Source organism: Theropithecus gelada, chromosome 7b, assembly GCF_003255815.1.
Source record: "Theropithecus gelada isolate Dixy chromosome 7b, Tgel_1.0, whole genome shotgun sequence".
NCBI classification, from domain to species: domain Eukaryota; kingdom Metazoa; phylum Chordata; class Mammalia; order Primates; family Cercopithecidae; genus Theropithecus; species Theropithecus gelada.
In genome coordinates, this window is record NC_037675.1 from 66,312,867 (window position 1) to 66,328,699 (window position 15,833).

At 44.3% G+C, this 15,833-nt stretch overlaps 2 protein-coding genes across 3 annotated transcripts in view; one reads left to right on the forward strand and one right to left on the reverse strand.

The window, feature by feature from the left end:
• Positions 1-15,833, forward strand: part of FNTB (farnesyltransferase, CAAX box, beta) — a 77,897-nt gene that overhangs the window by 33,512 nt on the left and 28,552 nt on the right. The window contains exons 5-7 of the mRNA XM_025392258.1: positions 9,441-9,587; positions 9,686-9,769; positions 15,019-15,105. Coding sequence (XP_025248043.1) covers positions 9,441-9,587; positions 9,686-9,769; positions 15,019-15,105 — 318 coding nt within the window. The remainder of the gene's footprint in view (positions 1-9,440; positions 9,588-9,685; positions 9,770-15,018; positions 15,106-15,833) is intronic.
• Positions 1-15,833, reverse strand: part of MAX (MYC associated factor X) — a 97,158-nt gene that overhangs the window by 12,384 nt on the left and 68,941 nt on the right. The gene's annotated exons all lie outside the window — the stretch shown is intronic.

Sequence of the window (15,833 nt, forward strand, 5' to 3'; positions counted from 1 at the left end):
CAAGAGGGTCACTTGAGTTCAGGAGTTTGAGGCTGCAGTGAGCCATGATAGCACCACTGCATTCCAGCCTGGGCAACAGAGCAAGACCCTGTCTCAATAAATATATGAATGTGTATATTTGTATGTTAAAATGTATGTATTTATATAGAGAGATGTGAAATGAAAATAGTTTAAAAGATTTAATTTATATATATTAAAATATAGATGATTATATGCATAGATAAAACCAGAAAGATACATGTAGTAGTTACTTCTGGACGATAGGGTTAAAAGTGATTTTATAAACTTTCTGGGCTGGGCGCGGTGTCTCACACCTGTAATCCCAGGGCTTTGGGAGGCCAAGGCCAGTGGATCACCTGAAGTCGAGTTTGAGACCAGCCTGGCCAACATGGGGAAATCCTGTCTCTACTAAAAATACAAAAATTAGCCTGGCTTGGTGGTGTATGCCTGTAATCCCAGCTACTCGGGAGTCTAAGGCAGGAGAACTGCTTGAATCAGGGAGGTGGAGGTTGCGACGAGCCAAGATCATGCCACGCTACTCCAGCCTGGAGGACAGAGAGAGACTCTGTCTTAAAAAAAAAAAAAAAAAAAAAAAAAGGCCACGCGCATTGGCTCACGCCTGTAATCCCAGCACTTTGGGAGGCTGAGGCAGGTGGATCACCTGAGGTCGGGAGTTTTAGACCAGCCTGGCCAACATGGAGAAACCCCGTCTCTACTAAAAATACAAAATTAGCTGGTCGTGGTGGCACATGCCTGTAATCCCAGCTACTCAGGAGGCTGAGGCAGGAGACTCATTTGAACCCGGGAGGTGGAGGTTGCAGTGAGCCGAGATCACACCACTGCACTCCAGCCTGGGCAACAAGAGGGAAACTCTGTCTCAAAAAAAAAAAAGAAAAACTTTCTGGCTGGATGTAATGGCTCACGGCTGTAATCCCAGGACTTTGAGAGGCTGAGACAGGTGGATCACTTGAGGTCAGGAGTTCAAGACCAGTCTGACCAACATGGTGAAACCCTGTCTCTACTAAAAATACAAAAAATAGCTGGGTGTGTTGGCTGGCACCTGTAATCCCAGCTACTTGGGAGACTGAAGCAGGAGAATCGCTTGAATCTGGGAGGCAGAGGTTGCAGTGAGCCGAAATCATACCACTGCACTCCATTCTGGGTAACAGAAGGAGACTCTTGTCTCAAAAGACAAACAAACAAAACACTTTTTTCTAAGCTTATTTGCATTTTCTGAAATTTCACAATGATCTTTTATTATTTTGTAATTAAAGGAATGGTTTAAAAATAAGCTTGATTTGTCCTTATTTCAAAAACCACTTGACAGTTAATGAGAGTTTCTGCTTCACAGGTGCCTTAAAAGCTTTACCTGTGTTTCTTCTGAGCATTGAGTTAATGAACTTTTAAACATTTCTTAGACTTTCCAATAATGAATTTTGCTTTGTGCCTAGGAGGTAGTTACTTCTAGGTACAGATAACATTTGTTATGAACAAAGCCTACTGGCTCTGACCCATAAGGAAATAGACTATTTTTAGTAAGATACAGAGAAATCTTAAAGACTTCTATATAAATAGAAGATTTTTTTTAAGACTAGCTGAAATAGAATATTGCCTTTTTATTTATCTTGCACAGGGAAATGAAATGCTTTGAAATGCGTTCAGTTTTCTTTCTTCATACAAATATATTAAGGTGACCTAGAGGCAGAAAGTCTAGCTCTGCAGTTTTATTAAATTTTCCTGCCTTCTTTTCCCCTGCATGCAACACACACACCCCCTACACTTACACAAAGGTTTCTCTTTCCTGTTTTGTTCACTGCTGTGCTTCTGTTTGTTTAGGGAACAATATGGTAAGCTGGGTTCCCTCTAGTGGACAAAATACTTTTGTCAGCTGCTATGACCGCTGACCAAAGCCATCAAGGCCAGGTTGTTACGGCTGGTATCAGAGGTTTCAAGAATAATGTATTCATAGCCTGGAATGTTTTCTTTATTTTTGGTAGAGAGTGTGCCTTGCTGTGTTGCCTGGGCTGGTCATGACCTCCTGGGCTCAATTGATCCTCCTACCTTAGCCTCCCAAAACACTGGGATTACAGGCGTGAGGCCACCATGTCCAGTCCACAGGTAGGACTTTAGCTTGCCTCTTTTTTTTCTTTTTTTTTTTTTGAGAAAGAGTCTTGCTTTCTTGCCCAGACTGGAGTGCAGTATCACGATCTTGGCTCACTGCAACCTCCGTCTCCTGCATTCAAGCAATTCTTCTGCCTCAGCCTCCCGAGTAGCTGGGACTACAGGCATACAGGCGGGAGCCACCACACATTTTTCGTAGAGACGAGGTTTTACCATGTTGGCCAAGTTGGTCTCAAACTCCTGACCTCAGGTGATCCACCTGCCTCACCCTCCCAAAGTGCTGGGATTATAGGTGTGAGCGACCCCGCCCGGCCATTTTTTTTTTTTTTTTTGAGACGGTGTTTTGCTCTTGTTCCCAGGCTGGAGTGCAGTGGCATGATCTCAGCTCACTGCAACCTCCACCTCCCGGGTTCAAGTGATTCTCCTGCCTCAGCTTCCCGAGTAGCTAGGATTACAGGGGTGCGCCACCACGCCCAGCTAATTTTTGTATTTGGTAAAGCAGAGTTTCAACATGTTGGCCAGGCTGGTCTTGAACTCCTGACCTCAGGTGATCCACCCGCTTCAGCTTCCCAAAATGTTGGGATTACAGATGTGAGCCACTGCACGCGGCCTAGCTTGCCTATTTTAAGAGGTTATGTGCACACATTTATATGTGTTTACCTAAAATGAATTAATATTTTGAAACTAGACTAAGTACATTTGCTTTGCTTAATAGTTTTGGCACTGAAGGAAGCATCTTCTAATGAGAATCCCATTCTTTGTTACTGAAAGCAGCTTCAGTGAAACAGAGCAAAATAAAAATCACAGGGAGACCATCGCACTGTTAATGTTTTTAGCTTCTGTAAGATTTAAAAATTGCCTTTAACTTAAAAACCATTTTAGGATATTTCAGCTCGTAAGATTTTTCCAAAGATAAATTCAAATTTTGCGATTTCAGTGTTTTATCCTTTCCGTTTCAAAGGTTATTAGTACCTTGTCCCTGGAGTAGCCTCTTAAATATTTTTCCTTTTAATTTTTAAGTGTAGTTTGTATGTTTCTGTACCTTTCAGTGAGGACACCATATCTAGGCCTTTGTCTCCTGGGCATTTTTCCTGACCAGGTGCTGTTGGCACCTGGTGAGTGCAGGTCAGGGGTGCTGCTAAATATCCTCTACAGGACAGTCCCTGCACCAAAGAATTACTGAGCCCCAAATGTCAACAGTTGAGAAACTCTACTCTAAAATAGCCAACTTTCTTTTTCTTTGAGTCAGAGTCTTGCTGTGTCCCCCAGGCTGGAGTGCACTGGTGCAATCTCAGCTCACTGCAACGTCCGCCTTCCAGGTTCAAGTGATTCTCGTGCTTCAGCCTCCCAAGCAGCTGGGACTACAGGCGCGTGCCACCATGCCTGGCTAATTTTTGTATTTTTAGTAGAGATGGAGTTTCACCATGTTGGCCAGGCTGGTCTCAAACTCCTGGCCTTAAGCGATCTGCCCACGTCAGCCTCCCAAAGTGCTAGGATCATAGGCGTGAGCCATTGCGCCTGGCCTACAGTAGCCAACTTTCGACCTGACCGTTCTTCCAGAACAGCAGCCATCCAGAGACTTGCTAGTGCTTGACGAAGAGTCAAATAACATGTCTGACTCTGTGGGCAGCACAGGCCACCCGGAATCAACAAGAGATGCTGCCCGTCTTCACCTGTCCGTTGTCATACTCTACCTAGGGAAGGAGATTTCCTCTTCACTGTATCAAGCTGACGCTGTTTTACAGTTAGTACGAGAACAAGCTTGATGTGATGCCAGCTCATGCATCTTGCATTTACATCTCCTCCTAAGCTGTTCTGCCCATGGATGACTGTTCCTATTTCCAAAGCTGTAATCTTTTTTTCTGTTTTTTGTTTTTTTTTCTTTAAACCTTGCCAATTGTGCAGAACATAGCTATAATCTTCATAACTTATCCTAGGCCTTCAGTCTGTCCATGATAGCCTATTCTAGTGCTGAAGTTTTTTATGTAACCTAAATACTTCTTGCTACAGATTAGTCTCAGTTTTTGCCTACTAGAATGTTTATGTAATTATCCTTTGTATATTTGAGGTATTTTGCTGGGTAGCTTTCTCATTGTGATTGTCTGTAATATTAAGCTTTTTATTTTATTTTAAAAATAGAGGTAAGGTCTTGCTGTATTGCCTAAGCTGGTCTTAAACTCTTGGCCTTAAGTAATCCTCCTGCCTTGGCCTCCCAAAGTCACGGGATTACAGGCACGAGCCACCACACCCAGCCAAATACTTGAAAAAAAAATTTAGTCATTTTTACAACTCTAATGTGAATTCCCTATGAGGTGGAAAATGGAGGCTAGAGCCAGATACAGTTCTGACTAATACTGTGTTTATGGTGCTTTTTTAAAATTTTATTTTATTTTTATTTTTAATTTTAATTTTAATTTTTTTTGAGATGGAGTCTCACTGTGTCCCCCAGGCTGGAGTGCAGTGGTGCGATCTTGGCTCACTGCAAGCTCCACCTCCAAGGTTCACGCCATTCTTCTGCCTCAGCCTCCTGAGTAGCTGGGACTACAGGCGCCCACCACCACACCCAGCTAATTTTTTGTATTTTTAGTAGAGAAGGGGTTTCACTGTGTTAGCTAGGATAGTCTGGATCTCCTGACCTCATGATCCGCCTGCCTCGGCCTCCCAAAGTGCTGGGGTTACAGGCGTGAGCCACCGCGCCTGGCCTATGATGCTTTTAACAAGCATTTTTATTGTTCTTCACAACTCGTGGACCCTTATCACTGGTCTTTTCCTGCTATGTTCCTAGTCATTTCCCATCTTGTATTCAGGTGCCTTACCCATCCCCCACCCCTGCCATCTCTAAGCATAATTTTTGCTATTTATACCTATTTCATTTGTTTTATTCTTACTGGTTTCTGTACATGCCTTTGAATCCTTCATCCAAACTGATGACAATGTTTAGAATCAACATTGATTGTGATTGAATGATTGATTGAGACAGGGTCTCACTCTGTTGTCTGGGCTGGAGTTCTGTGGCATAATCATAGCTCACTGCAACCTGGACCTCCGCAAGCTCAAGTGATCCTCCCACCTCAGCCTCCTGAGTAGCTGGGACTACAGGTGTGTGCCAACATGCCTGGCTAATTTTTATATTTTTTGTAGAGATGGGGTTTTGCCATATTGCCCAGGCTGGCCTTGAACTTCTGAGCTCAAGTGATCCCCTCACCTCAGCCAAAGTGCTGGGATTACAGGCATGAACCACCATGCCTGGCCAGAATCAACCACTTTAGATCAGTCCTCAGCCATCACCTAAGAGTCCCAGTAAACTCCTTATAAGGCTGAGAGGGAATCGCTCATATCCCTGCTTTGAACTTGACCCTCTTACAAGATTTACACACTCTTTAATGATGGAATGATAGAGTGGTGTATCCCACAGAACTTATTGTGATAATGAAAATGTTCTATATTCTGTAAATGTCTATAGATGTCTATAAATGTCTACACATGTTCTATATTGGCCACTAGCCACAGGTAGCTGTTGAGTACTTGAAATGTGGCTTATGTGACTGAAGAGCTGACTTTTCTATTTTAATTAATTGAAAATTTAAATTGCCTCATGTGGCTAGCGGCTGCCCATTGGACAGCACAGATGTATCTCATTGCTACTTAAAATAGGGTCCCCAGACCAGGAGCATTGCTGTCACCTGGGAACATATTAGAAATGAGGACTCTCAGCCGGGCATGGTGGCTCACGCCTGTAATCCTAGCACTTTGGGAGGCCAAGGCGGGCAGATTGAGCTCAGGAGTTCGAGACCAGCCTGGGCAACATGGTGAAACCCTGACTACTAAAAAATACAAAAACTAGCCGGGCGTGGCGGTGTGCGCCTGTAGTCCCAGCTACTCAGGAGGCTGAGACAGGAGAATCGCTTGAACCCAGGAGGCGGAGCTTGCAGTGAGCGGAGATCGCCCCCCCACTGCACTCCAGCCTGGGCAACAGAGCGAGACTCCATCTCCTTAAAAAAAAAAAAAAAAAAAAAAAAAGAGGACTGTCAGACCCATCTATTTCTACTGAATTAGAGCTGCAGTTTAGCAAGCTCCACAGGTGATTTCTATGTAACTCAAGTTTGAGAAGCACTGATACCTGGCTGAACAGTGGAATCACATGGGGAGTTTTAAAAAAATACTGCCACCTGGGTCCCACCCATGGTGATTCTGGTTTAATTGGAATTAGGTGTGGCTTGGGTGTTGCGATTTTTAAAACACCCCCCAAGTAATTTTAGTTGTGTAGCAAGGACTAGTTAGTGATGGCTCAAGCTTTGCATGTATCTGAATCACCTGGAAATTTGGTAAAAATACAGAGGCCCAAGATCTTTTCCACCTCAGCAAGACTGGGTCTCTGTATTCTTTATTAGCTTTCTACAGATTCTGATGCACACATTTTGGGTTTGAAAATCTGTGATGTAGAATATAGTTTCCCACTTTGTTGGTAATTGGCATGTAAGCTAGAATGAAATGCCTTGCTGACGTTAAAGAAAATTGATGTATTACAGCTTTCAGTCATATTCTAAATGAATGATTTTGTGAATACTTGTTTTTCACAAAACATGCCACTTGGAGTTTGTACAATGTTTTTTGCTTGTAATTTTTATTTGTTGGTGAACTTCTTGTCTCTATGATACGTTTTTCTCACCCTACATTTGTGGGGAAAGAAAATTTTTTTTGTAGAGCTGGGGTCTCACTGTGTTGCCCAAGCTGGTCTTGAACTACTGGCTTCAAGCAGTCCTCCGCCTTGGCCTCCCAAAGTGCTGGAATTACAGGCACCAGCCACTATGCCTGGCTCCTTTTTTTTTTTTTTTTTTTTTTTTTTTTTTTAGTGGATAGAAGTATCATTAACATTTTGGTCTTCAGAATTGCTAAGAAGTCTGTTAATGACGGCTGGTAGTTCATGGTCAACTTGCCAGTGCCTTAAGGTGCAAGTTGGAAAGCCTTGGGATCAGAATGTTCTGTAATACGGAAGTGTCTGAGATCAAGAGAAGCCCAACTTCCAGTTCTCTAGCACAGCCCCAGACAGTCAGATGCAGCATGTCAGCTGAAGGAGGTTGGCATGGAGGGATGGTATCAAGGTGTCTAGTACATTCAGATCCTAACTAATTCGAGGCTTTAGGATCAGTAGTGTTGCGTTCAGCATGATTCTATCTTAGGAGCTGGGAAAGGGAGTGTATAACCAGGTGACTCACTTTCTTTCTTTTAAAAAATGTGCTGTTAAGTTTTGTATCAGCTAAAACCTTTTGTTTTTGTGGTACAGAAACCTTTTGGTATGCTAGTGTGGCCAGCCTTTGTTAGGGCATGAGCTTATTAACTGTTAGTTTCTGGGAAATGTCATAAGAGTTGATGACAATTTGGAAAGTAGGAACAAATTAAAGTTCTCTACAGAAATTAATTGTCATTAAAAATGTGTCACATGCTGGGCACGCTGGCTCAAGCCTGTGATCCCAGCACTTTGGGAGTCCGAGGTGGGAGGATTGGTTGAGCCCAGGAGTTCAAGACTAGCTTGGGCAACATGGTGAAACCCCATCTTTATAAAAAATACAAAAATTAGCCAGGCGTGGTGGCACATGCCTGTAATTTCAGCTACGTGGGAGGCTGAGGTGGGAGGATAGCTTGAGTCTGGGGAGGTCGAGGCTGCAGTGAGCCGTGATTATGCTGCTGTCCTGCAGCCTGGCCGACAGAGTAAGACCTTCTCTCAAAAAAAAGAAAAAAAAAAAACATAGTGCCACGTAATTGTCTTCAACTTCAGTTTCAATCCTTGTGTTTTCTACAGTAAAATTTTAGGTGCAAGAAGAAGTGTGCATTTTAACCTGTGACGTTTCAGAACTCACAGAGCAAGGCAGCAGCATTTGCTTTTGCTTTCCCTGCCCAGATAATGGAAAGTCTGAAATCGAAAGTAATTAAATGTGATGTTGGCAAACAGTCATAAACTTGTGTCTTCCTGGAGAGTAGGCTATGTAGTCTTTCTGGCAGCAGTAGCAAGGAAATAATGAGGTGAAAGCGCCCAGGAAAGAAGGCCCCATGAACACTGCAAAGACAGTTTGCTTGTTCTAAATGGAGGTTTCTCCTGGCAGGAAGGCTGTGACCCTGCTGAGCTATGGAGAAACAGCTTGATAACCAGGGCTTTCCTGGGGCACCCTTTCTGGTGCACTTCGGAAGACCCTGGGCTGATGATTGGGCTCTCTGAATTTCACCTAAAGCAGGACTGTAACTTCTGGGCAGCCTGATGCCAGGCTTGGAGGCAAACCCTCAGAAAACAGCTCCCCTCAGTGAGGGAGTGGGAGCCTGTTTGAATTAGTGTGGAGAATTCTCTAAGAACCCACAAACTGGGAGGCATTCTCATGGCGAGTCAGTGCAGCTCCTCTTACGTTTACCACAATTAAGCTGAGCATGAGAGCAGCCTGCCTCTCTTCTATTCTCCCAGCCATGGAGGCAGGCTCCATTAAAAATGTGTTTTTCGGCCGGATGCAGTGGCTCACGCCTTTAATCCCAGCACTTTCAGAGGCTGCAGCGGGCAGATCACTTGAGGCCAGGTAGTTCAAGACCAACCTGGCCAACATGTTGAAACCTCATCTCTACTGAAAGTACAAAAAATTGGCTGGGCGTGATGGTGCACGCCTGTAATCCCAGCTACTTGGAAGGGTGAGGCAAAAGAATCCCTTGAACCTGGGAGGCGGATGCTGCAATGAGCTGAGATTACGCCACTGCACTGCAGAAAAAAAAAAAAAAAACTTGCTTCCTACTGGTGGAGTAGGAATCAGTGGCCCACAGAGGCTAAGGTGGCAGTGGGAGTGAGAAGACCTCTCTTTACGTGTTCATGATAGGCCGAGGTGATGCTAGGATGGTTGGTGTGGAAAGAAGCAGTTGAGCACCATGTTTTGGCAAAATTCAAAGGCTGGGAGGCTCCCAAAGGCAAGGAGGAGGAGGCTGGTACCACAGGTCCAGGGCAGTGAGTTGAGTGGAAAGTCTGGGAAAGGCTTATGTGGGAAGCACAGGAGACTTTTACCCGATAGCCACGAAAGTCAGTTTCTTCCCAGCCTTGTGTTCCCTGCTTCATGACCAGGCAAGCGCTTAAGTACAAAACTCAGAGGAGGGCAGACAGAAATGATGATAGCTAGGGAGAGAAGTAAGCCTTTTGGGGAGAGGTTATATTCAACAGGTGGGAGGAGAGGTTCCCCCCCACTTTCGAGGGAGGGGGGGAATCATTGGAAAAGCATGGAATCTAGTGGGAATTTGGTGTTTTGACATGAATGCTCTCTGACTTTGTTTTTGCCCTTTGGCTGTGTACCTAGTGTGTGTCAGTTCCTGGAGCTGTGTCAGAGCCCAGAAGGTGGCTTTGGAGGAGGCCCCGGTCAGTATCCACACCTTGCACCCACATATGCAGCAGTCAATGCATTGTGCATCATTGGCACCGAGGAGGCCTATGACGTCATTAACAGGTACAGCGAAAGCCAGCAGTGACAGAAACACAGAGGAGTTCCCCACCTGCTGACACGCACTGACTGTTGCCTCTCTTGCCTCTTTCCCTGTTTCTCAGAGAGAAGCTTCTTCAGTATTTGTACTCCCTGAAGCAACCTGACGGCTCCTTTCTCATGCATGTCGGAGGTGAGGTGGATGTGAGGTGAGTGGGGTTTTGCACAGGCTGCCACATCGGTTGACTCTAGAGCTCATCTGCCATTAGAGACGCCAAGCCTAAGGAACATCATGGGGAAGCTGCCGCTTTGTCCCAGAATGACACGTAGGATGACATGTCAGTGACACATCAGAATCATTCAGATGTGATGCAGATGTCCTCAGGTGTCATGATCACTTGACTTATTTTATATAAATGTGAAAATATAAGACAGAAACAAATGCTTTTGTTTTAGAAATTAAAAATACGTTTGTTTGGTATAAAATGATATACCACAATATAAATGACTGTATGGTGTAATGTATTCCTTCACCTCTCTGAGATAGGAAGGGAGGAGAAAGCCCAGCAGGGCCTCAGTAAATACCTTCTGAGTGAGTTTGATGAAATCATGAGAATGTCTAACCCCTGAGGCCCTCCAGAGGCACATGAGAGTTTTTCTGGGAGGTGCACAGAGCCTTGTGGACCAGGAGAGTGCAGTGCAATAAAATCACATTAACTGATTGATGCCAGTTAGCTTGAAATTATTATTTTCCTCCGTAAGTGTGTGATGTACCGAGCAAGTTGCTTCCTCACCTGGCAGATTACTTATGAGGCATACAGGGAATTCATTGAATAAGCCATTTCTCTAAGGCAGTGGCTCATTGAGATTTTATGCCATTTTCTTATTATTTAGTTGAGAAATACATTTTGTGAGGTTTCTATAGCAAAGCTGTCTTACTGCCTATGTGTAAATGGGTTTGCTTCTGCACAAGTTGATTAATACTCTGGCTTAAGCATCTGGCTTAACCATTGGTTTGAAAGTATAGGGGAGGAAAAAGCACGAACATTTTGGAGCATAAAATACATTACAGATAATAGCAGGTAATCAGGCTGCAAAGGCCTTTAGTTCAAGATGTTCTTCTGTCTCTAACTTGTCTAATCCAATCAAAAAAATTAGATTAGGATCTGTATATACCAGTGAAGCCAGTAGAACTACTGAGGTAAATCAGTATGTGTCGATTCTTCTTAAGGAAAATGTTAAAAGAGTTTTTTTCCCTTGTGTTCACTACATTTTCATTCCTGTTCTGTTGCTATTCCCCCAAAATATGCACAATCTTGAAACATAGCTTTTAAAAACGTAACTAAGATTATTAGGCAAAAGCAAACAAATCATAGCAAGATCCTTTTGGTATTTTATCATATACCTTTTGCAGCTATGATTATTTGCTGTCTTACTCATTCTAGCACCAGTTCCCCCCTCCATGTTCTTTATTTATATGTTCTAGATAAATGCTAGGAAACTTCTCCAGTAAGACAGATTGGTTCCCCTGCCGAGCACTGGAGCCATATTCTTCCCTGACCTTTGCACTTTGGGTGATGCTCTGCCGTTCGTGCCCATGCTTTCTATTTACATAAAGGATTAAAGATATGAATAGTGGAGAAAAGCTTGTAGATTGCATCTGTTTTCCTTGGTTTGCCTGGTTTCTAGTACCCCGATTCCATCATTTTTCACTTGGCGTTTCTTTAATTGTCTTTTGCCTAGAAGCATCAGCCAGTCCTCAGGAGTGCTTGTTTGGGTGGATTTGACTTTGAGAGAAGCAGCAGTGACAGGGGAGAGTTTGACATCTGGAGACTAGCTTGCTGCCCTTCTGGGATAGACAGCAGTCTCTGGATGAGCTTTCTGCTCTGTTACACTGCTGATAGTTTCAGAGATGAGCCTACTCAAGGGTCTATAGCTCCAGTGTATTGTAAAAAATCAAATCTCAGTGAACTCATAGCAAGCACCATTTTTTCTCAGTTCTTAAGAAAGGCAGGAGTCATTATTCCTGACCTCCTAATCTAGGTTATATAATCTGGAGCATTCTGTGAGGATAAGGTGGAGGCAGGGATCTAGCATTTGCAGAAGTTTGGTGAGAGCGCATGTGTTGTTCAAGAAAGGACAAGTTCAGTGTTGAAGTGTAGATGGCCTGGTGGGCAGGGGAGCAGTGGAGCTGGAGGGACAGGCTGGGAACAGGCCACAGAGGCCCTGAAATCTCCTATGGAGTCTGGAGTTTAGTGATGTGATCTGATTTGTATTTTCTTAGATGTTTCCTAATTGCAGTGATGAATTGTAGTATTCCAATAAAAGCCCTCTGGTTTCAGGGCTGGAGGGAGGGAGAGCAGGGAGACTGATCCAGTTCGAAGAAGGTTTGGATTTGGGTGATGGCAGCAAGGATGGAAAGTTAGTGGACAAATTCAAATTTGAGAGCTGCGATGACTGGATGGAGGGAAAGGGGTAGAAATACATGAAAAGGTTGTATTATGTTTCTTCCCTGTCTCAGTGTGAGACCTGGAACTCGTGTCTGCTGCCATCACGTATTAGACCTCACTGGTGAGAGGCAAACTGTATTATAGGTTGCCTCCTACCTAACAAGTCACAATAGGATTCAAGAGCAAATGCATTTGAGCCTCTCTAAGAGGCCCACGACTGCAAGGAAATTAGATCAGATCTTCTAAATTAGCTGATGGTAGATGATCACATTTGGCATTGGCACTTGTGACTCTTGTGTGCTCCCAATGCCTGCTGGTAGAACTAAACCTCCACTGTGCCTTTGGCTGCTAAAAATGCTAGTAGGATCATAATGCATGCAGCTTCCGCAGAGACTTCTTTGGAATACCTCAGTAAATTTGGCTTCATGTTATGTCTATAAGGAGTAAGATGGAAACCAGGGCCGAGCATGGTGGCCCATGTCTGTAATCTCAACATTTTGAGAGGCTGAGATGAGAGAATCACTTGAGGCCAGGAGTTCAAGACCAACCTGGGCAACATAGCAAGACCCTGTCTCTACAAAACACTTTTAAAAACTTAGCCAGGTGTGGTGGCATACATCTGTAGCCCCAGCTGCTTAGGAGGGTGAGGCAAGATCAGTTGAGCCCAGGAGTTTGAGGTTGCAATAAGCCATGATAGCGCCACTGTACTGCAGCCTAGGCAACAAAGCGAGATCCTATCTTAAAAAAAAAAAAAAAAAGATATGGAAACTAGGCCCTTCTTTTATGTTTTTTAGGAGCCCTTAGGAAAAGAATTTTTGTTTGTTTGTTTTGTTTTGAGATGGAGTTTCTTTCTTTTTTTTTTTTTTTTTTGAGACGGAGTCTCGCTGTGTCGCCCAGGCTGGAGTGCAGTGGCGCGATCTCGGCTCACTGCAAGCTCCACCTCCTGGGCTTATGCCATTCTCCTGCCTCAGCCTCCCGAGTAGCTGGGACCACAGGCGCCCGCCACCTCGCCCGGCTAGTTTTTTGTATTTTTTAGTAGAGACGGGGTTTCACTGTGTTCGCCAGGATGGTCTCGATCTCCTGACCTCGTGATCCGCCCGTCTCGGCCTCCCAAAGTGCTGGGATTACAGGCTTGAGCCACCGCGCCCGGCCTCTGGAGTTTCTTTCTGTTGCCCAGGCAGGAGTGCAGTGGTGGGATCTTGGCTCACTGCAACCCCTGTCTCGGGTTCAAACGATTCTCCTGCTTCAGTCTCCCAAGTAGCTGGGATTACAGGCATGTGCCACCATGCCCAGCTAATTTTTGTATTTTTTGTAGAGACGAGGTCTCACCATGTTGGTCAGGCTGATGTCGAACTCTTGACCTCAAATAATCCACCTGCCTTAGCCTCCCAAAGTGCTGGGTTACAGGCGTGAGCTACCACACCTGGCCAGGAGAAGGATTTTTGAGCAGAATTCAAACCAATGATTTTTGTCTTCCCCGTGCTGGGTATTTGAAAAAGCCATAGAGGGGAAGGAAAGGCAGTCTATGTGTGTATTCCATGACAGAGGGAGAAGCTGAAATAAAATGTGCCCCGAGAAGAATTAGGGCTGGGAGGATGGAATAGCAAGAATGATCCCAAATCAAGTATAATGATTTTTTTTGTTTGTTTTGGGTTTTTTTTTTTTTTTTAAGACAGTCTTGCTCTGTTGCCCAGGCTGGAGTACAGTGGCGCGATCTTGGCTTACTGCAAGCTCCGCCTCTGCTTTGGGTTTTTTTGAGACAGAGTCTCGCTTTGTCGCCCAGGCTGGAGTGCAGTGGCACTATCTTGGCTCACTGCAACCCCCACCTCCCAGGTTCAAGTGATTCTCCTATGTCAGCCTCCCGAGTAGCTGGGACTACAGGCGTGCGCCACCATGTCCAGCTAATTTTTGCATTTTTAGTGGAGATGGGGTTTCACAATATTGGTCAGGTTGGTCTTGAACTCCTGGCCTCGTGATCCACCTGCCTCGGCCTCCCAAAGTACTGGAATTACAGGCGTAAGCCACCATGCCCAGCCTAATAATTTTTTTTTTTTTTAAATAGCCCGGGCGCAGTGGCTTACGCCTGTAAATCCCAGCACTTTGGGAGGCCGAGGCAGGTGGATTGCTTGAGGTCGGGAATTTGAAACCAGCCTAGCCAACATGGCGAAACACCATCTCCACTAAAAGTACAAAAGTAAGCCATGCATGGTGGCATGCGCCTGTAATCCCAACTACTTGGGAGGCTGATACAGGAGAATTGCTTGAACCCAGGAGGCAGAGGTTTCAATGAGCTGAGATCATACCACTGCACTGCAGCCTGGGCGACAGAGTGAGGCCCTGTCTCAATAAAAACCAAAACAAAAGCAAAACAAAAAATATAGACCTGCGCCTTTTTCATTTAACGTGTGTGTCTGTGTGTGTACTGGTGAGAAGTTTGAAATCAAGCCTCTTTTCTCCCTCTAGAGGGTTAAGGACTGTATTGGAGTGGACTCACCTATTCCTATCCTTGTTTGGTATATTACAATTTGGTGGCCTGTTTTGCAGTTTATCTGTTGCAGTAAAAGTATAGTTAATCTTTAACATGTCAAGGCTGTAAACAGAAATCCTGGATCTGAAACAGTACTAACATCCAAATGAATGATATCAGAAGTACCTGAATGATACCATAGATTTATGGCAACCATTATAGGTCTTTGAAAGAAGGGCTGAATCCACTTTTGACATGAATTGATATGGCTGTTATTTCCTCTGATGTAGATTGGACCATGTGGAGGTAGGGAGAATAGAATGTCATGTTCTTTCACTGAAGCCATGCCGTGAGCAACTCTATCCAAATAGAATGTCACACCTCTCAGTTGGAGACCCAGGAGGACTGACCGTGTGCCAAGAGTGAGGACAGGAGGTGATTACAGCTTACTAGGCAAGGCGAGCAGTCCACCCGCGGAGTTCACTGAGCCGCATTCGCTCTTCCGTAGAGCTTAATGTGTTTCCTGTTTCTGTCTTTCCAGAAGTGCATACTGTGCCGCCTCCGTAGCCTCGCTGACCAACATCATCACTCCAGACCTCTTTGAGGGCACTGCTGAGTGGATAGCAAGGTGAGAGAAACTAGGGTTTCTCCTGGCCTCTTGGAGAGCAGGCGGTCACGACGCTACTTCAGAAAAATAAAGAAAATGCAGAGGGACTCGGAAGGGAATACAAAATCACAGGAGATCCATTAGGGTTATCTAATGATTTTTTTAAGTACTTAAAATGTCTTCTTTTTTCCAAACTTTCTTTAATGTTATATTTTAGATTGGCAAGGATAAAACAAACCTTGGTAAACAATATTAGTGAGAGCCTGAACTGATTTAACCAGTTTTTAGAGCAATTTGACAATATATCAAAGGTGCCCTCGCGTAGGACCCAGTAATTCCACTCCCACAGAAACCCTCGCACACACGAATGGGAGAGAGGAGCACAGGACTTGTTTATAAGAGCCAAAAGCTGGACACAGATTCAGTGCTCATAAGCACGAGATGGTAAATGTGGTATAGTTGCATCAGAATATAATGTAACTGTCAAAGTGAATGAACTAGAGTTACATGGATCAATATGGAAAAATCTCTCTGTTGAGCTGAAAGAATGAAAAGAAAAAAATACAAAAAACCATACAGATTAGCACATTTACTTAAAATTTGAAACATGCAAGAGAATTCTGTATTGTTTCTGAGAAGAATCATGTGGTAATAATATAAAAACATGCATACGAAAGATAAACACCAAATTTAGCATGGTGATTCCTGCTGGGGGGAGAGCAAAGGAAATGAGATAAGTCTGCTTAGGA